General features: G+C 52.8%; 1 protein-coding gene across 3 annotated transcripts in view; it reads left to right on the top strand.

The window, feature by feature from the left end:
* SMG6 (SMG6 nonsense mediated mRNA decay factor) overlaps window positions 1-23,335 on the top strand; it is a 90,720-nt gene that overhangs the window by 11,235 nt on the left and 56,150 nt on the right. For all 3 annotated transcript variants that reach the window (XM_085240509.1, XM_085240508.1, XM_085240510.1), the window contains exons 9-10: window positions 12,165-12,226; window positions 15,235-15,380. In XM_085240509.1, coding sequence (XP_085096635.1) covers window positions 12,165-12,226; window positions 15,235-15,380 — 208 coding nt within the window. The remainder of the gene's footprint in view (window positions 1-12,164; window positions 12,227-15,234; window positions 15,381-23,335) is intronic.

Here is a 23,335-nt window from a genome sequence, read left to right as displayed (position 1 = left end):
TTGAGGAACCTGCGTGTTGCCACTGTGTGGCACTGTTTGGCCTCGGAAGGACCTGCGTGGGCCGGAGGAGGCAGCAGCCTCGGACCTGGCAGCACCTCTGCCTCCAGCAGATGCGTTCCCCATGCGGGCTGGGGCAGAAGGGAACTGCTCTTCTCACGGGGGAAGTGTGCCAGGGCTTGCGTGTCATCATAGGGAAACGAGTCTAAACTGTGTCTTTGCCTCCTGGTACCTTCCTTGGTGTTTTTAGCCCTTGAAAAGGCTGAAGCTGTGTTCTTTTATCTATTCTGACAGTTGAGACCTGCAGGTAGCTCCTCAGGCGTCAGCTATTGCTGAGCCAAAGAATGGAATTGTGGAGGGTAAAATGGGTAAGTGTTCAGCTTTCAGGAGCAGATCAACGTAATCACAGAACTCAACAGATCTGACTGCATTCAGGCAGAGGTGTGGGGAGAGGCTGGGCAGGGAGATGCTGAATGCATCCCTCCTGGGACCTGCACATCTGCACACTGTACCTGTCAGAGTCTCCTCTCTCTGTAGCCCTGTATAAAAACAGAAGCATCACAGCTTTATTTCAGGGTTAGAAGTTAGCTGAAAGGAGTAAATAAAGTGTGACCTCAAGGCTGCAGAAGGGCAGTTCGTGCTGCAGCTATCACTGTGACGAAGTCAGGCGGTGTGCAGGGCTGGCAGTTTGCCTTGGCTCTCTCTGTTTAGGTAGAGGATTGGCATAGATGCTTCTTCCACTGTTTGCTATGTCGTGTTATTGTAGGTAGATGGAGAACTGGAAGCATGTGCCACCTATCTGCACCAAAGGCTGTGTATCTTCCCAGTAATGATTTGGCAGTGCTGGCACGGAGGACATGGGACAAAGCAAGCAGGAGAAGTGTTTGGGTTGCAGCCCCCTTTTTGTGGTTGGGGTTTGTCCGTTATGTCTGCAGCCTTTTGGAGTTTCATTCTGTTTTTCTTTTGGCTGTTTTCTGTGGTCTCTCATACGTTGTGTGCTTCTAGGTGTGCAGTGACTTGAGAGTTCAGGGTGACCCAGTGCCCTGCTTACCTGACTTTGTGTAGGAATCCACTAAGAAAAGCAAAAAAAGGAGACTGAATCAGTGGGCAGCTCTATTGGGCAGCTCTATTGGGCAGCCATATAGCTGTAGAGCTATATAGCTATCCAGTGTACTGGAGAGCTGAGTCCTACTTGTTCTGTGCCACTAGTTTCATTTGCCTTGGGTCTATATTGATCTTAAACATGATAGTACTGTCTGCAGCTTACTGCGCAGGCTGCGAGTTGGTAAAGTAAACAGGGCATATGTGCTGTCAGTCTCTTGAGAAAGTGTTAATATTACACTAAGTTTGAGATTTTAATCACCCCTGTCAGGAAACGCTGAGTTACGGTTCCCACAGTTGCAGTTGCCTGCTGCCCGTGCTCTGCAGTAGATACTTCCTAATGTTATCACGTAGCATGAGTGCACTAATAAAGATTACTGCATAGTTGCAGCCGGGATTATGGAAGAGAGGTTTTCCCTTGGCATAACAGTAATTGAATAATACTTCTCTCCAGATGCCTGAATGCTTTGGAATCATTAAATAATTAAGCCTTCTGGGCTCTGTGTGAGAGGTCAGTCTTGCAGAGCCATCAGAAGGTTGGTAGAGCCACCAAAAAGGCTCGTAGGAAAGCTAAGACCAGAGTTGAGATCTGCTGTCCCAGCTCTGTGCACTGGTGCAGGAACCTTCCTGTTTCTGGTTAGGAACAGAGGTGTTGCTTTTGCCTGGTGCTGGGTGCTCTTGGAGCAACAGCCCTTTTTCATAGGGTCATAGAATATCCCAAGCTGCAAGGGAGCCATAGCAATCATCATGTCCAAGTCCTGGCTCCACACGGGACCACCCAAAAATGTGTTGAAGCTGTAAGCAGCGTGTATCTTTGAGTGTTTGTATTTTCTTTCAGGTGAATGGTGCTGTTTTTCTCAGCTGCTTCCATCTACTAAGTCCTAGAATATGAGATGAGTGTTAAGCATGCAGGGAGGTGGTCCACAATCTGAAACCTTTTGGGAGAAGGATGAGGTCACTGTCTTCATAAAGCAGGGGAGATTGTGAGACTTGCCCTTTTTTTCCTCTAGGTTTGGATTTAGACAACTGAGAACTTATATGACAGTGCCTGCTTGGAGTTATCCTTATGATAGCTTTGGCTGTGATTCTTTTCTTTCATTCTGAGATAAGACATTTGCAAGGATTCTCAACTTTCTTTCTTAGTTCTTCTCCTCTGCTTAGCTTTATGTGACACCATTTGTCTGTACACCATGAATGCTACGTCCACTTACATCTCTGCAGCCTATTCATGGTCCGAGGCAGGAGAAAGGCAGTTAGAGAGCAACTGTCCTCCTGGGGGCTGTCTAAGGCACTGCCTTGATGGGGGGCACGTGTCATTAGCTGGGAAAAGGGTCACTGTCCCAGTCAGCTCCTGCGCTTTTCACATCTGTTTTTCCGTGGCCATGTTTGTTGTTTGTCCTCTGTGTCCTTGTTCCTCTTGGGCAGCAGTTGCTCTGGGCTGGCTCCTTCTTCCAGCTGGTTTCAGGCAGTGCAGCTTTTCCTCTGGGGTTTTCCATCTGGAGAGGAGTGCTGCTAGGGCAGGAGTGGGATCAGACCTTCTGTTTATCCATTAGAAGTTCTGGATAACTTCTGGTGGGTGGATTCTGGCCATTGTGCTCCATCAACAACATGTCCTCTGCTGGGGCCAGTCACACTGAGTAGCAGTAGTGACCTGTGCTCAGTGCTGGGGTGGCCCTACTGTCACTGCCTGCAGTCCTTAGGAGTGTCTGGTTTGTTAAGAGGCTGCTGTGATGCGAACTGAGCATCTGCAAGCATGGCCCAGCTTACCTTGTGCAGATACCCCACAGGAGCATCCCTATTTGAGAGCAGCTCCTTTTGCTCTCAGCTTTTTCATTATTCACAACGAGAAGTTAATGACAGACTGAAGTGGAAATGGTGCATTGCTGTAATGATGTGATGGCTGCTCTTCCATACAGCTGGACAAGAAGCCACTTGGGAGACTCATTAATCTGAGGATCTGCCCCCCCATTCTGCTGCCTGGCTGATGGGTCCAGCATGGCTGGGCAGCACTTCTGGCAGTGTGAAAGCACAGGCATGCAATACAGCAGGCTCTGCATTCACTGCCTGCCTTCCTCTCACTGCTGGGATGCAAAGGGTAACCCTGCAGGCTTGCACGGCGCTCTGAAAGCTCACAGGCTAACTTTTATATGTGTTATTTACACCCAGCATTGCACACATGTGCGGAGAGTGGAGGGAATAGAAACCACGGGACCAGCAGTGCTCTCTGCTGAAGCCTTTTCTCACGCCTGTTATACATTCGAGCCGCACCAGGGCGGTGACATAGGTGTGTCCCCAAAGGGAGGGGACACAGGGGGTGGGTTTCTCTCACTGCAGGGTATACCCAAAGTCTCACAGTGGGGCGGTGGGTCAGGTTGCCATCAGCACCTTTTTTGCAGGAAGGCAGCTGCTCTTAGCTCAGGAAGTTTGTCTACGCTTAGGTGATGCTGTCTATGGTCTGGTGCAGAATGGTCTGCCCTCGCCGTCAGGGGAGGGCAGTGCTTCCCTTCCAGCCTGCTGCTCGCTGCTCTGTTGCCTTGTCTTTGACTGGAAGCTTGGCTGTGCTGCAGTCCTCCTGTGAGCCTCCCCTATGGCACAGAGAGAACCTGCGGGGTGGGAACGTCGAGCGCTAGCAGTCAGCAGAGGGCTGCCCCTCCTTATTCCTCTCCTTTACCCACCACCCACGTGAAAAGGCAGCGGGAGACGCTGAATCCCTAATTTTTATGCCCAAAGCAGTACTTGAGAGGGAGAAACCTGGAGTTCCATCTGCCCTGCCCAGCAGCCTCCTTCTCTCACCCCCACAAGCTGGCAGGAAGCAGTTGGGTTTGGTTACTCATTCGTGGAGGTCAGGACTAGGTCTGGGTTTTTTTTTTTTCCCCTTTGTGTTTAGGAAACGGTTTACAAACTGTTTTGAGCACGGGGGAGCTGGTAGCGTGCGAAAGAGGCTTCTCAGCCTCTTTACTGCTGGACTCATGTTAATACTCCGCCTTGCCTCCTTTCCTGCAATCTCTTTCTTGGTTGGCAGCGTGAGTATTTCTGAGTGCTTTCCCCAACCTGCAACCCCTCCACCTCCTAATACGACCTCAGGTCACCAAACCACCTCGGGGCTTTATTTTTACTCGAGCCGTTTGGTGTCATGCGGTGAGATTGGTTTCTTCCCCCAGCAGTGAGGAGCCTTCGGTGCAGAGGAAGTAAAAGAGTGCCAGGCTGCAGTTGAAACTGGTTAAACACTAAAACCACACTCGTAGCCTCTCTGGGCTTGAGACGTGACATTCAGCCATGCAGCTAGCACTGACATTTTTGCCGACCAGTTGTGCACCCTCTCTGCTTGCATTTATAACTTCTTTAGAACTCTGATCTTTTTTAACTTCTAAAACCTCCTCAGCCGTGGTTTATGCGTTAGCAATCCAACCAAAAAAGCACGAGACAGAACAAGACCCTACAGATCTCCCATTGATGCTCGGCACCGCTCTGCTAGAGCTCCCAGAGCTCAGGACTGCTCCTAGAGCCTGCTTACCCATAGAACGTGTGTGTGCATGTCATGTAGAACCCATGTGTTGCTTTCCAGCACAACCTGACCTTTTGCCACTACCCAGATAATGAAGGCTAAGCTATGGGTAAGAGTTTCCAGAAGTTGGTGCTGATTTTTATTTATTTTTTATTTTTTTTTTACTTATTTTTAGACCACATTGGTGGTTTTATCTGACTGTGAAGAACAAGGCAGGGTCTGATGTTACTTGAAGGGGAGAAACGTCGACGTGTTCTCCTTCCCATAACAAGCATCTGGTGCTAATGTGGAGGAGGGTGGTGGATCGGAGGTGGGAGCCCTACAAAGACATCAATGACTTACCCCTGGGTGAGGGGCTCTGCTGTATCCCAGTGCTCAGAGAGGCTGTGGGGAGTAGGGGGGCAAAGCTTCAAGTTCCAGCAGGCTTCTCATACCCTAAAACCAAGCACAATCAGCCAGAAACCGCCGTTCCCTGTCAGTCACTCTTTCCTCATTTCCTCTCCTGCTGGTGCTGATCAGCCAGGGATTTGTGTGTAACCAAACCCCCTCCTGCTGCTGCACATGAGCCCTTTCTCGTAGCAGCGGGTTGGATGATCCAGGCACTGCAGAGCAGTGCTGGGAAGGGAGGGTTTGCACTTCAGACAAGAATGCTGCAGGAATTGGCAGCACTGGTAAAGGAAGTAAAATGTCTAATAGCAGGACTGGGAAATTTCCCAGAGCAGGGTGAGGGCTGTTAGGCAGTGATTGCTCTTGAGCCTCTCTTGTTAGTCTGACCTTGATCTCTGTCTGATGTTGGCCCAGTTCGACTTTTTCTGTTCTACGCTGGCTGGGTTGGCATCTCATATTCCACAGCCAAACCCTTATTTCTGCCACGGGGAATATTTATTTCTTTCCAGTGTCGAATGAGGCACTTCCAGCCAGATTCCGTATCCACTGTGGAGGTGGATATTCGGAAAGAAACTTCCTTCCGGAGGATCAGGGAGTGGAACCTGCTGGAATCTGTGTCATTTCCTCTGTCCTTGGCTCTACTCTTCCTCCCCAGCAGATTTCATTGCTGTGCGACTCAGAGTGGAGAGGGAGATGCCTGAGTGCCCTGCATTGCATTTCCAGGTAGGAGCAAAGGCTCCGGATGTATCCGAATGCAGCAGGACAGCTGTGTGATGCTCACACGTGGATCCAGCTCAGTCCTGTGGGAGCTGTGCTGAGCTCAGCCTGGTTGCCACCGCCCTGTCCCTCATTGCTGAGCACAGCTGGGAGAGCAGGAGTATGGCGAGCTGCTGCTGCTAACGCTGTCATCCTTCTGTAAGGCTGCGCCTCTGCTCAGCCCGTTGTCCGAATGCCTTCTCTGTTGGCCTAACTCCTGTTAGAGTTACGTCTTTTCTGTCCTCACCATTCTTAATCTCTCTCATTGTCTTCCCACTTTGTGCTTGAACCCCACAAATAATCTGCTCTGGAATAGCGAAGAAGGCTGACAGCATCCTGAGCTACGTGAACAGGAGATTTCTTATGGCCTGAACTCATCGCACGTTTCTCAGTGTCAGTTTTCTATCGCAGGAAGAGGATGCTGTTCACTCCTGGCACACAGTATGTATTTGAGTATGAGCTGCTTTTGCTGCTTGGAGCCGCTTCAGCGCACAGCATGCAGCCTGCCTTACCTGCTGGACAGAGAGCAGTGCTGCCTGGGTCATCTCTCAGTGCTTAACCAGATGCAGTCTGGAAGAGCTGAGCTTGTATCCTAAATGACCTGCAGCACCAGAGCCAACTCGTGAAAAGTTTTGTGCTGAAAGTTAACTTGATATCTCAGCTGAGGACCCTCTCTGGCATGTTTGCATAGATTCATAGAGTTTATGGCCAGCAGGGACCATTAGATCATCTGGTGTGATCTCCTGTATATCACGGGTCCTTAAATTTCACCCGGCTACTCCTGTATGAAGCCAAATAACTTGCATTTGGCTAAAGCAAAACTTCCAGAAAGACATCCAGCCTTGAGAGTCCACCCTCTTCCTGGGGAGTTTGTTCCAGTGATAACTGCACCGGTTCTGAAACGTTTGTGCCTTATTTCCAGAGTGAACATTTCTCGTTTGTTCTTGTGCTTTGCATTCTGCTAAAGGCCCTTAAATGCCACGGAGGTACTTTGCACGCTGCAATCAAACCACCTCCCAGGCTTTCCCGATACACTAAACAGATTGAGCTGTTTAAGTTTTTTCACTGCAAGACATTATTTCTAGTGTTTGAATTGCTTTTATGGCTGTTTGTTGGACCTTTTCCAGTTTTTCAGCATCTCTTTTAAAAACAAGGGCACCAGAACTGGATGTGGTATTTCAGTGTCAGTCTCGTCAGTGCCGTATATAGATGTAAACATGCTCTCCAGTGCCTGCCCTGTGCGAGGGACGCGTTAACCCTTCTGCTGGACGTTGCTCTGGGAATCCCTGAAGCCTTTCTGCAGGAGCTGCCCTGAGCGCAGCCTCCAGGAGGCTGATTTCCCACCATCTGAGATGTATGATGTGGCACTTAGTGTCGGGAAAACCCAGATTATGAAACTGTTATAATAACCTGATGTGAATGCACTGTAACCATCAGTGCTTGTTGTTCCCTGTGTACCATAGGCGGGGGCGACTGGGTTTACTTTCAGTTCATTGATAGCAACCCTGGTAGAAAGCCTCTGCTGACCTACTCCCATCCAGTTTAGTGAGGGTTACCTGAAGGCTGTTACTTTTGAAGATGTTAATTCAATCAGGCTTTAACCTATTTAATCACCATGTACTCTTTTTAGTCTAGTTTTTTATTTGAGAACGTTGCAGTTGCTGATTTAAACGCTCTACAAGCAGCTTAGGTACAGGTCTGGTTGAAAACAAAATCACGTGCATGTAAACACTCTAGCTGACCTGTTTTCTGTAAATCGAATGTGCTACTAGTGGCTTCATGATTAAATCATATCAAATGGCCTTATAGGCCAGGTGTTTGTTTCAGAGACAGCGAAGTCACCGCTGCTCAATTTTGCATTGCTAACACGCACCATGTTCTTGCTTATGTTTCTCCTCTCACCTGCTTCCTGCAGTGATGAAGAGGAATAAATCAAAAGCTCATCGGCTGTGCTGAAGGGCTTCCTTGCTGCCTCTTTTTCTCTTGCTGGGATGCTGCCTTGTAACTCGTAAAGCCAAGAGATGCGTCTTGGAGCCACAGCTGCTGCAGCCCGAAAGATCAGGAAGCTGCAGGAGTGTATCAAATTTTCTTAACCTGCAAATGAGTTTTCTGTGCCTCAGGACCACGGTACATCAGGGTTCCCTCTTTTTTCCACGTCATAGTAAATTGGATTTTCATTCATGCGGTCTCTCATGTTTAAGTATTGGGATTCTCAACTGGAGTTGCTTCTATTGCTACAAAAATGAATCGAATTCAGGGCAGGACGTTGCGCTGCTCAACAGATACCTGCACTAGAACGTGTGGCCAGGAGGAGCAAAGTGAAGCTCTGTATCCATATGCACTTGCAGGTGGTACATGAAGAGGAACTATGCAGCGTCCTTGGTTTCAAGAAGCAGTCTGTGCTCAGTGCTGCTGCGCTGAGATACTGCCATGGGGAGCAGCATCCAGAGCTGGACCTTGTAGGGTAGGGACAGCGTGGGCTAAGAGCTGGGTCGGCATTTAGCTGAAGGATATAAGGGAGCAATAATGGTCAGTATGGGATATCCAGCCCTGGAGCTGGGAGGGAGGTACAGCATGCTTGAGGTGCCTGGATTCCCAGCAAAGCAGCTGTGCCTGGAAAACCCTGGCTGCCCAAGAAACCCTGCAGATACTTGGGATGAGTGTGGTACGTGTTTTGGAGCTGAACTGCGTGGCTCTGTGGTCTGTGTCCCAACCCCTCATCACTGAGGATACCCCAGACTTCGGGGAGCATCCCGCAGTGCTCCAGCCCCTTCCACTCTGGTGGAGGCAGCGTGTTCGTTGCAGGCAGTTTTGCATCTGGTCTCTTGATTAATGGACTTGTCTTTTTGCAGCCTATTTTGACTCTGACACTGCTTTCTGCTCCACAGATGCTTTGCTGATGTTGAAGAAAGTTTGCCTCGCTTGATAAAGACCAGATCCTGAAATTTACTTCCAAACCTGAAGTAACAATTTTTAACTTGAAACGCTTTTTTCCCCAGGAGTCGCTGCTCCAGAATCCTTCCCTTATTTGGTGCCTCCTTCACAGCTGGGGCTGATGCTCAGGTGCCAAACTCTGTGCACTCCCTGCAGCTAGCCAAATGGGTCCGTGGCTCTGCTTCTCGGCCCGCCTCGTGGCACTCCTTTTCCTGTGCACCCTGCTGGCATTTCCTGTGTTTCTGCACAAGGGTGGGAGGCATTTTCAACCCTTTATAATCGTGGCACAGTCTCTTGAGGTTGGGTCTTGCTTTCTTCGTTTCTGGCTCGAACCGTGCCAGACCTTCCTTTCAGCTGTCTGACCACCTCTGTTCTGTGTGCTGTCAGGACATCCTTGTCATGGCTGCTGTGATTTCAGCTGGCCGTTGAGGGCCGTTGCTGTCTCTGCACTGAGGTGCTTGGAGTGGAGTTGTTAGTCACTGTTGATTTCTTCCATGGCAACAAATCCACTTTGGTTGGAGGTGCGGTGTGTGAATGCTCCCCGAGCAGCAGTGGATTGCTTCCTCTGGTGAGGTTGCTTCTTCCCAGGTGGATTTAGTCTGTCTGCACATGCTGACTCATGACAGCCAAAACAGCTGTTTTCAGCTTCAGGCACTACTGTGTGCAGGGACCCCTTCTTCTCCTTGACAGCTGGTTTGTTTTTATAACTAATGCCTTCACTATATGCTCATAACTTCCATATCAGTGATGCCCGCTGTTCAGCTGGAAGGGACAAAGTCTCTTTTTTTTTTATTTTTTTGACGTAACTTTATTGATGCATCAGCATTACTTGGTGGGCTCTTCCCCTGCAACCGACTGGGACCTGCCCCGAGGAGCAGAGCAGCGATGTGCGTAGGGAGCCCTACATCCCAGCATGGCACCAGGACCACTCCGAGGAATCCCTTGGAAGGGACCCACTCTTGGATTGCGCAGTGAGTCAGATGAAACCGATGGAAGTGCTGCAGGTCTCCTGCTAACGGCTTCGGGGCAGCCAGTGGGGCTTTGGGGAAGTGTTCCTCTCCGCCGTGCAAATGCAGAACAGCGGGTGATGGGACTTCCTCCTCCTCCTCCCTGCTGCGGGCTGCTCGGTGGAAGTCGCTGTTTCCCTCCAGCCGTGAGAAGCAGCATTTGACAGGAGGAGCAGAGAGGGCTCCTGCAGACTGAGGGGCAGGTGAGTCACCAGGGAAAGAGTCATTCGGAGAAAAGCCCAGTCAAAGCAGCCCGTGGCCCTGGCGTGAACTCGGAGATGAAAGGTCCAAAGTTAAGTGATGAGCTCATCAAAACCTTGAGGCTGTGAGAGAAAAAGTGATGAAACAAGCACGAGAGGTGCCTGCGTGAGGTGCCACAGCACTGGGGCACACAGGTCTCAGCCTGGGCTTGCTGCTGCTTGCTGAAGTTGGCAAGAGGGATAAAATGCGCTTCTTTCCTAGAGGCGTGCATCCTGCTTCCTTTAGAAAAAACTTGTATTTATGTATGCCCATATGCATGTCCCAATTCAGCACTGATTCCTGTGTTGTCCTTGGGATTGGTGATGAAAAGACTGAGCTGGAAGCTTCCAAAGGATTCAGCTCAGGTCCTCTGGTCCTGCTGCAGCTCTGTCCCTGGGTGAACGCTGTGTGTGTGTCCCTGCTGGGTGCAGAGCACTTCCCATTCAAGGTGGGGAGTTTGGATTCTCCCCCGCTGATGGTAAAGCACTGCAGGCACTGCAGAGCAACTGTTCCCAAGGCTGTGGTCTGTATGTGGGCCTAGGGGAAGGACTGGTGTCCTTATTTCTTATTTTCCATATGTGTGCCGCCTTTGAAGCTCTGAGCTGCCTGGGTGTCTTAAAGAGGATGGTAGAAATACAGCCCTCCTAACATTGCTGGCAAAGTGAATAAGGGCTTAGCTCAGCTGTCCCAGTATTCCCCAGTCTCTTTGGGTTTCATCTGCAGAGTTAATAAAATGGTGGCAAATAAAGTCAGGTTCCAGTGGAAAAGGGCTCTTTAGGGCAGCAGTAAAATAGTGAGTAAGCAAGAACCCCTTGCTGCGGGGGCCAGTTTAATTGGTCTGGCTTGTTTTATGAGACAGGTTTTATGTTGAAACTTGCACATGGCCCAGGAGCGACTCTGCAGCAGGGCATCATTCTCCTGCATGGGTCCTCTGGGAGTGCAGCCTGGGTTAATTACACCTCACCGAGCCGTCCCACCTCGCCAAGCTGCTTGCATACAGAACGATGGGAGCTGGGGAGTTGAGCAGATGCAGGCAGAAGGCAGCTGCCTCGTGTTCTACCCGGTGCCACTTGGTTGGGCACTGCCCTGCCTGCCAGCTCTCTGTCTCTCTGACCCCCCTCGGAAATGGAAAGGATGCTGCTGAGCTTTGCAGAGGGATTCGGGGTATAAAATTGATGTGGAATGGGAGCGGAGTGGCGGTGCTGGACCGGCGTCTCCCCGTGCTGTGCTCTGTGCTCAGGGTCTGGCTTTTCTCATCGTGGTGAGGCTGTGCAGGCGCTGGATGAAAGCTGCCTGCTGGGGAGAAGGTATGAGAGAGGCTGGGCTGCTCCTGGGTGACACAGCCACCTCCAAGGTCACACAGAGTGACTCTCTGCCACCCACAGCCTTCTTCAGAGCAATTCAGATAAGGATGGGGAAAGCCCAGCTTGCTGCTGAGCTAGCAGAGGTGGCCTGGAGCAGCAGTAAGGAACGAATCGAGTTGGATTTTGGTGTTGTTGGACCTCAGCGGGGCAGGAAGCTGCCATCACGCAGAGTGCTACAGACAGCTTGCTCTGCTTCCACTCTGCTCCGCGCTGTGCTGGGAACTGCAGAGAAATGCCAAGCCCTGCCTAGCATCTCTGCCGCAGCCTCGCAGGGGCTTTCCTGAGAAACCCAGGCTCCCTCTTTACAGTTGCTTAAGGCTGGGTTTAAATGAAAGGGGAAAGCATCACCCCCAAACCCTCATGCTTACGAAAGTGGCACCAGCACGGCACAAACGAGCTCCAAACTTTGCAGCTGAGCTCGTTGCAGCAAAGCGTTAAGGAGGATTTCCCTCCCCGCCTCGACCAAAGGCTGCTTCCAGCCTCTGCGGCAACCGCTGAGCGCTGAACCAAATCGCTTCTGTTTTTCCTTTTTCTTTTTCCCATCAGTGGGAAGCGCTGCGTTCCGCTGGGTCCCGCTCGGGGAGCGGAGCGGTGCCCGGGGCTGCAGCGATCAGCCCGGCCCCAGCAGAGGGTGCTGTGCCTCCACCGCCCTCTCCCCGCTCGCATCCAGCTGTTTGGCACTTGCCCTCGCCTGTGTGCATGATGTTTGTAAGAGTTTGGGCATGTCCATTTGGTTCCCATCTCCAGTGCCACCCCCAGCATCCAGGCCAGGTTCTTCTGTCACTGGGGACATTCTTAATTCACAGGAAATCGGGGAGAGTTTAATTGTTTTCTCCTCTCTCTCTCTCTTTTTTTTTTTTTTTTCCCATGCAGCTGAACAAAAGGTTCATCCTCAGTTTTCTCCATGCCCATGGGAAGCTGTTTACCAGGATTGGGTAAGTGTGCAGGATGTTTATTTTATTTTCCTACATTACAAGTCTTTTTGGAATTTAATATTGTTAGCAACTAAGCTGTGTTTGGAGCTGAGGGCACAGGGTGTGAATTCTTGCAGGCCTAGCCTCCTGGTTCCTATTCTCCCTACCCGCCCTGCTGTCCACGATGATTAGTGTTGGGGCTTTCTTCCTCCATCTCAAGGCCTCGTGCACCAGGACCCTCTGGCGCAGGCTGGGCTCAGCCAGCTGATGTGCACCCAGTAGGGCCCGGAGGCTCTTTTAGCCCTTTCTTGCCTTCAAACCGTGCTCCCTCCACTTCAATCTCTGGTGTTGTCCCCTCCTCTCCCACCTCCCCGCTCCCAGCCAGCGGAGTGGTGGTTCTGGGAGCGCTCAGTGAGGCGCAAAGCCAGGAGCAAAACAGCACGGTGGCAGGGAGCTGCTGTCCAGTGGCAGCCTGTTCCCTGAGCCTGTCACCTTCCCTGCATTGGGAAGCAGAAGAATGCAGCACAGCAGCACTGATGCTGTGATGCAGCCTGAAGCCACGGCTCTTGCTCCATGCAGTGCGCTCTCTGGGGTGGCACGTGCTTGACCTTGCACCCTTCACAAAGCAATGGGAAGCAGAAGCAGAGCCTCCACGTGAGGTTTGGTGATGGCATCGTGTCTGTGCTGCAGGGCAGAATGTCCAGGGAGCTGCCGGTCCACAGCTCTGCCAGGCTGTGCTCGCGGCCGAGCTCTGGGCTGAGCACATGCCAGCAGGGGGATTAATGGGGATGTTGCAGTGATTGCTCGCACATTTGGCTCCCGAGACTTTTGTGAAATTAAGATGTAGTGTTAGAGGCGGTTGCTTCCCAGGACAGTCATTTAGAAAAACCCAAGTATGTTTAATGGCAGAAGATCCCCTGAAGTACTTAGAAGGGAACTAGAAAGTAATAACATGACACAGGAAGAGAAATGCGTCCAGCCCTGCTAAACAGCTTCCGTGCTTGAAATAGGTAAAAGGTGAGGAATGGCTGAGTTCTCTCTGGGCAGAGTCTATAGTAATTTATCTGTGAAAAGTATGGAAAAGATGGTGTTGAGCTAATTTTGAGCCATCTTGCTCCTAAAACCACAGGTAAGTATATAGTTAAAAGTTTCTGCTCGGTTCTTGACCTGCTGGTTCTGAACTCAGTGGTGTTACTGCATGCCATTCCAGATGTGCTGTGGTATCCAGGCACAGCTGGCGGGGCTGAGGAAGCCCTCACTCTTCCTTGTTGTTATTCCATGGCAATAATCTCCATCTCCTCACTAATGACCCATCCCACAAAGGGCTCCTCCATCCCCAGCGGCCCGTCTGCCTTAGGAGGATGTTGCTGGATATGTTGGATGTGGTCTGAGATTTCTCAAAATTAGGAAGTATTTAGAAGCAATCATTTTGCTCTCAGTCCCTGGCTGTGCCCCAGCTCCAGGAAAGTTGCTTCTTTGAGAGGGAGCAATGCTTTTGTGCTGGCGGAGCTGCTCCGTTCTGGAGGGCTACTGAGTACAAGGATCCTGTTTGTTACAGCCCACATCTGTGGGAAGGTAACGGAGGCTTTGCATCGCTCCAGCAAACAGTGCCAAGGCAGAGGGTAGCCCTGCTGCTAGGTAGAACCAGTTGTTGAAAGGCATCTGTGAAATATGGTTAAGCAGAAAGCAATTCTGTCATTAAAAATAGACCCTCCTGCTGTCCTGAAAGTCTGTTGGGGAAGCCCAGCAGAATTGCCCATGTGGGTTACCAGAAGTGGCTTGCTAATCCAGTCTGTAGCATGCTGATATCACAAGATCTGAATCTCTCAGGGGGAAGATAGAGGAAATTGCTCTGGAGGCCCTTGAGGTTGTCTGCCCTGGCTCCCGGCGCTGTACCCACTGCTCCCTCCCTTCCATTGCGGGCACATGAGTTACGCTGTCACAGATAAGGAGCTGGCACTTGCTGCAGACCACTGCTCATTTTCGCTGAGTCCAGCTGTGACTTTTTCTAGTGCAGGACCAAGAAGGAACAGAGCAAACTCAGCAGAGGAGGCAGCGGGAGAGGAGAAGTATTTTTTATTTTCCCCACCAGTTTGCAAATTTTTGGCAGCCTCTTGATATAAAGATGCCTTCAGGGGATACCAGGTGAGGGCTCCTGGGAGGGCTGTTGCGGGTCGCCACGTCACCGCCGTTTCTGTGAACTGACTGCGCACTTTGCAGTCGGTTCCATTGCTGACCATACTTCAGCTGGGGAATTGCTGAGGATCCATCAGCTCTGTAAGTAACCTCGGCTAATTCCCCTAGTGACGCCAGATGAAGAGCAGGATAAACGTGTCAGCTTTCCACGGGTGCTTGTGAGCGGTGTTGAAAGCACACCTTGTCCCCGGCGTGGCACTGCAGCTGTGTCTGATGAGCAATAGCAGCTAGCGGGACCAGAGGACTGCAGGTTCCTGTCCCCTGGGCGAGGCAGGGCTCCAAATAGTGAGAGCTGACAGCTTTCTCACTGTGCTGGGAGTGGGCAGCACCAGCACAGGAGCTTGGGACAGAGACTGTTCTCTGGAGGCAGCATGTTCTTGGCCAGTGTTCAACGCACTTGGAATTGCCACATCCGCAATGTGGCACCAGTGTGTGCCGTTTGCTGCAGCCCGTGTTTCTTGGGAGTCCCATGGGCTGCTCCTGGTCCAAGCGAGCTGCTGGCCTCTTGGCACCCCTCCCAGCTTGGTAGAAGTCAGTAGAAAAAAATGGTTGGTCAGAAATGACTCATAAAGGCCGTGTTTTCCTGCCAAAGGAATGCTGCCTGTTGGTTACAGAGCAATCCCTCGCTGAGGAAGGCTTCGGCTGTCTCCCTCGCACCGCCTGCACCTTCACTCCAGAGGCAGCGATTCCCTGTGGCTCTGGGATGGGCAGCAGCCCCTCAGCACCTCGTGGGGGGTCCCTGTTCCCTGGGCAAGGTGACGCGGAGGGAGCTGTGCCACCCTCCCCAGGGCACAGTCTGCGTTCTGCTCTACAGCATCTCTCTCTGTCTGCAGGATGGAGACGTTCCCTGCGGTGGCCGAGGAGGTCCTGAGGGAGTTCCAGGTCCTGCTGCAGCACAGCCCCCCTCCCATCGGAAGCACCCGCATGCTCCAGCTCGTGGCAATCAACATGTTTGCAGTGTACAACTCCCAGCCCAAAGGTACCATGTGCTGCTTTAAGGGAAATGGGCTGGGGATCGCTCGTCTTTCTTTGAGCTGCGGATGGAGAAGGGTGGAGGGCACATACCCAGCTGAAGTCCAACTGGGTTGGATGCCTGGAGGTTTCGGTGTGTGTAAGGATGGCAGAAGTGCCGTAGCTTGTGCTGGAAGGCCTCAGTGAGGTGTTTAATGATGTGGAGTGAGGAGGCATCACGTCCCCCTGGAGCCTGAGTCATCAGGCACAGACAGAAGGCTGTGTTCTACGGCTCTGCCCTCCCGGCGCTTCGCCCGGGTCCTGCTCAGCGCCCACATTGGCACCGTGGGGGCTGGGAGGATCCGGGAGGGCCTGGCTGAGGGCAGAACGTTGTTGTCTGTGTCTATGTGGGTGGCTGAGCCGTGCCATGGGAGATGCTGCTGGAGGCTACGCCCTGTGCTAAGGCACCTGGAGGATCTCGTGTCACTCATCCTCCTCCATCTGCCCAAGATGCGGGCACTGTCATTGTTGGGTTACTTAGTAGGGATGCTACCAAAGCAGAATCCTTGCCTCTGGGTTTGAAATCGTGCTTCCAAGGGGCCCCAGTGGCCACAACAACTGGGTCAGCCTGAGCTACATTTTTGGGACCGGGAAAGGGGCCACACTCCCTAGTTGGGGGAAGCAGCACGTGGCACACTGATGACTTGAAATTTAGCTTCCAAAAACAGATGGACCTCAATCAAAGCTACCATGTGAGCAGGAGGGCCGAGCCCCGCTGTGCTGCTGCTGGGTGATTTGTCCCTTGTGAGTCAGTTGTGGTGCTTGGTGGCCAAGTGGGCTGGGCCACGTGGCTCCCCGTGCTGTGTGCTGCACAGGCACCATCCCTTGGGGAAGCCCTGGAGAAGCCCTGCGAGCCATCAGCCCTGCTAGTGAGGACGTGCCCTCCTTCCTGCTAGGTGCCAACCAGCACCAGTGTGTTTATGTCTGAGCTGCAAAGTACTTTCTGATGATGAGCAACGCCTGTGTGCGGCCCCCCAGTAGGTATATTAATAGCTGTGTCTGTGCTCTCAGGAGCGGGTGGTAAAGAGGAAGAAATCTGTCTGGGCTGTGTAGAAGCCCCTGTGGCAAGGCTGGAAGCAATCCCAGCTCTCAGACCACTGGGCTGTGCTCCTCCATCCGCAGCCGAGCTGTGGATGTGAGTGAGTGAGTGACAGAAAGGGAGCACTTCTTATCTCCTGTGCAAAATATGTCTTCTTGGAGTTTCCTGTCTCCCATGCGAGTAGTTGCCAGCTGCTCCCAGCTCTCTTATCTCTGGAGAAAGCAAACCTGCTCCTGCTGGGGACCTGTGGACCGTACAGGGAGCAGGTGGCAGTGTTGGAGAAGTGCTGTGGGTTGGATGGCACTGTGGCTGCCATCTGATGCTTTGTGCCCCCGAGGGCTCCTTGCTCTGGTGACCCTAAAACGTTGCAAGGAATATTGTTGGCAAAGCAAATTCTGTTGTCAGCACAAACGCTCTGGTGGTCTCTGAGCGCTCGTGTGCTGAGTGCTGGCAGAGCCCGTGTTGGGCTCAGTGCCGACGCAGTGATACTGAGAAGTGCTGGGAGCTGGGTGCAGAAGGGGAAGAGGGGGGGGAAAAAGCAAGCAAAGAACCTGGAGTTTAAAAGGCAAGCAAGAAAGCTGGCTGAGTTATTATTACCGATTGCCCAGCACGGAGCAGTGAGGGTGTTGGCTCCGTCCCCGCTGTGTGGGATGCTGTGGGCAGAGGGCAGACTGGAGCATGTGGCAGAGGGCTGTTGGGAAGGTGCGGGTTTCCATTTCCCAGCACATGAGTCACCTCGCCGGGCTGCAGCTGCATGGGCAGCAGTTGGGTGCAGAGGGGATGCAGGGAGCAGTTCTGCCTTGCGTGCATCCCGACTGCCAGGAAGCCCTGCCGGGAGCAGCGCTTGCTGGAGGCAGGGCTTGGCTGGGTGAGCTCCGTGGGGCTGCACCTAACCCTGCAGTTGGACCGAGTGACCTCTAGAGATCCCCTCCTACTGCAGTCCTCCTGCAAATCCGGGATCGGAGCTGCTGTGTCCTTCCCATGGCACGGCTCTGCCTGACGGTCGCTGCGAGCTGTCGGCAGCAGGAGATGTGTGAGTTTGGGAGGTCTGTCTGAGAGCCTCCTCTCCTCGCTGTCCAGGGGCAGATACCTCTTGAGGCAGGTGCTCCTTCCCTCCCCTCCCATGTTTTTCCTTTCTGTTGGGCCGCAGCTGCTCCTGAGAAACTTGAGGGCTTACTTGCTTGCCCCCTCTGTGTTGTCTAATGAGTCCCTGGTGCTGGGACTGGGGGGTTCTACTAGCACTTGTGGGGTGGTTTTGACGTGGAGAATTTTGCATACTTTAATTCATTGCCAATTAACAGAAATGTCTAATCTCTGACTTGGGTATTGAAAAAATACAGAAGTATTACTAATCAAACTCACTTCAGTAAATACTTCTCTTTCTTCCTCTGACTGATGCCAGACACCCACCCTGCCATTTCCTTACTCTCTCTTCCCCCAGTTTCACTGCAGGTTGTGCTCATTTTGTCCCAAGTCCTTCAACGGCATGGCAGGCTGGTGGCTCGTGCAGAGTGGTTTCTATCTGCTGCTCTTTGCTTTTCACTCATTTTCCTTTGCCCCTGCATTGCAGTGTTTGCAATAATGTCTCCTCCTGCAACTGCTGCTTTCTGAAATCTGTCTTTGCAAAGATGGCCCTGTGCCCATCTGACCATTTTTGGGGGGTAGAGCTGAGTACAGCCCTATGGCTGGTGCTGGCAGCAGGGCTGTGCTCATCCTGCCGGAGCAGGAGCCGGTTGCAGCTGCCCTTGCGACGCTGGGAAGACCCCAGGAAATGGATTGGGGCTGTTGTTTTCTCTGCCAGAGGAAGCCAAAGAATTCCCACATGAAGCATTCCCCTGCTATTCAGCACCAGACAGCACACTGCTCCCTGGGAGCCCAACCTCCCTGTTGGTGATGGGGACGTGCAGCTGGCTGGTCCCCTGACCTCCCGGCTGCCTTATGCCAGGGCAAAGGTGGGACAAAGGTGCTGGTAGCCTGTGGAGCAAGGAGAGCCCACCCGTGGGATGGAAGCAGAGAGATGGTGCTCTGTGTGGCTGGGATGTGCCATTGCTGGAGCAGCCCCACACTGCCACCAATGCATCGCAGGGCGTTGGTTGTTACCAGGGGTTTGGGCTCTCCTGGGCTCCAGCCCCTTCACGGGGTGGCCCTTTTAACAGTTTGGTAGCCATCTGCACCATCAGCTAACAGAGAAGTTCGGATCCCTTTATCCCAACCACAAACACTCCAAGCATTTTAATTTTTTTTTAATTCTGTAATTTGGGGAAATAAAACTCTGGTTTCTGCAAAGACTAATTGAAGCCGTGCTTGCGGCAGGGGCATCTCGGTGAGGGGAGAGAGAGAAACCCCCTCCCAGCCCATCTGTGCCCAATTTACTCCGATCTGGCCTCTCTGAGGCTTTTTTCTTTCTCTCTCTCTTTAATAATTTGTTTTATAATTCCTGGAATCAAACCCATCTCAGACACACTGTTTTATTTTACTGTATTATTGGATTATACTTCCTATAAATCACTGGATGTTATTCATAGGCCACCACCAGAATAACTTCCCCTCTCCCCCCAACAGGCCCGCATTCCAAACAAGCGCACACCAAAGTGGGGGTGCAGCACGGGGCACCCTAGAGACACTTCCCGGAAATCCCAGCAAATTTGCCTGGCTGTGGGTGTGAAGCATCAGGCTGCAGCACCTGGATGCCTTCTGGCACTCCCAGGCCTGTCGCATTGTGCTGTGTGCAGTTTGTTAGGAGGTCGGGCTTAGGTGGAAGGAGGGGGGGCTGCCATATGTGCATCCTCAGCACATGCCGTTGGGGGGGGAAGTCGCATCCCCTGGGGCTGAAGGAGCAGAGGCATGAAGAGAGGCTGTGGCTGAGCACTGCTGCCAGAGGGGGCTTTGGGCAGAGCAGGGTGGCCGTGCTGGTGAGTGGGGAGGGAAACCTGTCGCTTGGACAGCAGGTCGCAGGGAGCATCTGTGAAAGCAGCTGGGGTCAGGCTGCCCTCTGGGAGCAGAGCGAGGTCTGGCTTTTGGTGCTAGAAAATAAGTTGAATGCTGGTGAAGCAAGGCAGGAGGATTCACAACCTGCTCCCTGCTGCAAGGTCAGAGCAGCGTGTGTCCCTGTGCACTGCCACGCTGCGTGAGATCGGTCAGTGCTGCACAGCCCATTGCTGCAGAAACGCTCAGGTTTGTGCAGAACTGTTCTTGTGTGTCTGAGTGCTCACTAATTATAGCTCTTGCAAAGGTTTTCAAATGTTGTACGGTCCTGCTTGATGCTTAAAGACCTACACCAGCTTCTTGCCCAAATCTCCCTGGTAGGTGGGATCCGCACGTTGGTGGAGATCAGCTCCTGCAGCTCCTTACAGGCGTAGGACTGTCCTCCCTCCTCCTGCTGTGGATGCTCAGCCCCAGCCTGGCTGCAGAGAGGCACTGGACCCCCAGGATTCAGACCATGTTTGCTGTGAGCAGCTGCTCTGCTGCCGTCCTGCCACCGCACAGCCCTGCTCTGCCTGCAGCGCGTTTCGCTTTGCTGACCGCAGCTGCTCAGCCTCATAAGCTAAAGCATGAACCCTTAAAATATCCCCGGAGACACTGCGGATGGTGGTGGTGGCAGAACTGGGCTCTGTCTCTGACCATCTCCACAGTGCTGGTTTGGTTTCCGATGGTTGGACCCCAGCTTTTCTCAGAGCGGAGCGCAGCATCAGAAAAAGTCTTGGAGGGAGCGTGTAGCACTGTGCTGCTGCACTCACGTCTCAATGGCTTCTTGTGAGATTCTGACCACATCTCGCATGTTGGAGCGGACTGAGTTCTGATTGCAAGGGAGTCCAGAGTGAGGTTAAAAATAAAGCAGTGCTGTGGATGGCTGCTTCGGTTTGGTGGAGTTTTAAAATTAGGCACAAAGCAAAGCTTAATAAACCTCAGGCTGTAGATAGCAGAAGCAGCAACTTGATCTTCCCCTGTCTGGGGAGCAGAGCAGAGTCATTTTCTCATCATTTGCTTACTTGCATGGTTAAATATGTGTTTCCCCATTGTCTGGGCAGCTCTGCCATCTGTGCCAGCTTAGGGCATGGCAAACGGGAGGTGAAGGCTTTCCTAGGGCTTATATGAGCTATTATCCCATTGGCAGCAGTGGCCCTGGAGCTTGAGGTCCCTCCGCTTCCCCCTGGGGCCTCGTATTTGTAATGCAAACCCCCGCTGCAGGGAGGATGGAGCTGAGCGGCGGTGGGGCTTGGCTTGTCACACAGCGAGTGTGCACTGAAGTGTCTGCACTGAGGTCACCAGCGTGCAGCTGGCAGTGACAGCGTGCCATCGCTGCAGAGCTGCAGCGTTAGCGAGGTGTTGGCAGGCCGCAATGCTTCCCAAGGCCTTCAGTGGAAGGAAGCAATCCTTAAATTCATCCTTCTCCTCCTTTCACGTTGCTGCTCTTCTTTGCTTCAGGTTTGAGTTTGAAGCAGGAGAGGATCCATCTTCCTGTGCATTGCGGTGCTCGTGTGGAGGCTCTCCGAAGCTGCTGGTGGCCACGTCCAGGTTTGCAGGACGAGGTTGACGTGACACAGGCGTGCGTGACACCCACACTGCTCGTGTCAGCCTGCTGCTTCCTGTGCTCACACAGCACCGTGGGGACTACGCACATGTCCGGAGGTGGCAGCTGGCCCTCCTGGGCTTCTCTGAGTGCCTGGAGAGGCTGGCACGGGAACCGCAGGCGCCTTTCCTTTGGGGGAAGGAAGCTGTCTCGGAGTTGAGACTTTGCATCAGCAAAGTTCAGGTAGCATGCATTTGGCCCAGACGTGTCTCAGAGCCTCGCTCCTGGGCTCTGGAGGCTGGTGGCAGCAATGTTTAGACCAAAGTCTTCCTTTGCTTATTCCCCTCTGTTTCCTGTTTAAAAGGCAGATTGTCACATATTTGGGGATTTATTTACCGTAATTGGAGTTATTTTCCTGGCTGCTGGCTTCTGCCCTCTGATGCAAGACTCCTCAGCGAGATGTGTGTCCAGAAAGCCATGTGACTTTTTTTCCCCTTGCCCCAAGTGCCAGCAGGAGATGCAATAAGCACCGCGCTGCAGGGAATTTCCACTTGCAGTTCAGGTTTCTGAAATGTAGCTGTCAGCTTCGGTGGCAGGAGATGGAGCGGGGCTTTGTGGCAGGGAAGGGGAAGGTTTCCAGTGAAACAGAGCACTCACTGCTGTGTGTGTGTGTGTGTATGTGTGTATGTGTGTGTGTGTCAAACTCTCCAGCCTGAGTGCAGCAAAAGTCCCTGTTGAGCAGTGCTGGATGAGCTCAGCGGGGCTCCTGCCCGCTCTGCCTGTCACATGAGCACATCCTTACTGCTGCCCTTGAAGCCGTTCCACCAAACGATACCGAGATCTCATTTCAGGGTAGCAACTAGAGGGAAACGATTTGTAATCCCCAAGCTCGAGTCCGCTTTGCAGCCAAGCTTCTGCCGCCCGAGCAGCAAGTCGGAGCAGGGCCGGGGACGCGCCGAGCTGCGTGCACGTGGCTGTGCCACCAGGCCATGGGCTGGAACACATGTGCTGCCGCTCACTGCGACGGAGCAGCTCTGCTGTGTGCAAAGGGAGGGCAGGAAGCAGAGCGTTGGCACGTGGTGTCCCCGGTGCTCCTGCTGCGTGGTGAGGAAGGAGGTGCCCGCTGCGGCCGTGCTTCGGCACAGAGGGGTGCTGGGGAGCGGGGTCTTGCCAGGTGCAGCGGTTGGGTGAGGCTTCAGATGTTTGTGCCGTGACAGGAAATCCTCTCACTTTTAAAGAGATGTTTCTGACTCTTTAATGTGAGTTGCGCCTTTGATTTCCTCGCGCTTCTAAGCAACGCCGAGTCAATTACTGTCTTTCTATTTAATTCTCCGAGAGAACATTGTATAATTAGGCTAATTATGGTGCTTTGTGAAGTTGTAAAACTCTTGATTGAGCTTGCGGGGTTGTTTTAAAGCGTGCCAGGTGCAGCAAGGCGGGCTGCCCGCCCCGTGCCCGCTCCCCGTGTGGGCCCAGCTGCATTGTGCCAACTCACTGAGCTTCAGCTCCTGCCCCAGGGCTGCCCACTGCGAGCTCCCCTCCTGCAGGGCCAGCCCTGGCCCTGCTTCCCCCTGCTCATGGCACAATGCAAGTGTCCAGCACTGGGCAAGCTTCTGCAGGGAGTGAGCGGCCCTCGGGGGCGTGGGGGGAACTCGTTTTTTCCCAGTGCTCAATCCATAACAGCAGCATGAGTGGGGATGTGTTTCTACTTATATGAGTGTCTGAGGATAGGAGGTGTCCCCCATGCAGGTTTATCTATGGAGACCTTTGATTTTCCATGGTTCGTGTGTGCCCTTGGCTGTGTGGACCCGCACATTAGGCTCTGCCCGTGTTATCCAACGGGCTTTGCATTGGAAAAACGAGAACTGGTTCCATTTGACTCACCTCTCTATGGAAGTGCCTGGTATTGCAGCCAGGACACAGTAGGGCCATTGAACCCCAGCGTGGAAGGTTTGCATTCCAGTGAGCTGAAGGCGCTGGTTGCCGTGCCTTGCAGTGGCTGTGCTTAGCGTGACCATGGGGCAGCATGCAGAGGGCACAGTGACCATCCCACGGATGGAACAGATTTGACATGCGTCGTTGCATCCCACGTGGGCAGCAGTCACAAGCCAGCCCGCGTACCCCATAGACAACCCCATTATCCCCTTCCATACCAGGTACCCACAGGGGCAGCCCTGCCCGCGGGCTCCCTTCTCCCATTCCCTTCCGCATCTCCAACCCCTGAGCTCCCGATGCTCAGAGAAGGGCAGCTTGCGCAAGCATCGCCTGCTCTCCAGATAGCATCCCAGAGAGGAGAGGCTCCAGCTGCCAAGCTCACTTTGGGAACAGCACAAACCCATCCTCACAGAGCCCGGGGAGCCAAGCTCTGACCCGG

This window comes from Meleagris gallopavo, chromosome 21, assembly GCF_905368555.1.
Source record: "Meleagris gallopavo chromosome 21, MGAL_WU_HG_1.1, whole genome shotgun sequence".
Taxonomy (NCBI): domain Eukaryota; kingdom Metazoa; phylum Chordata; class Aves; order Galliformes; family Phasianidae; genus Meleagris; species Meleagris gallopavo.
This window is presented reverse-complemented; position numbering and strand designations above follow the sequence as displayed.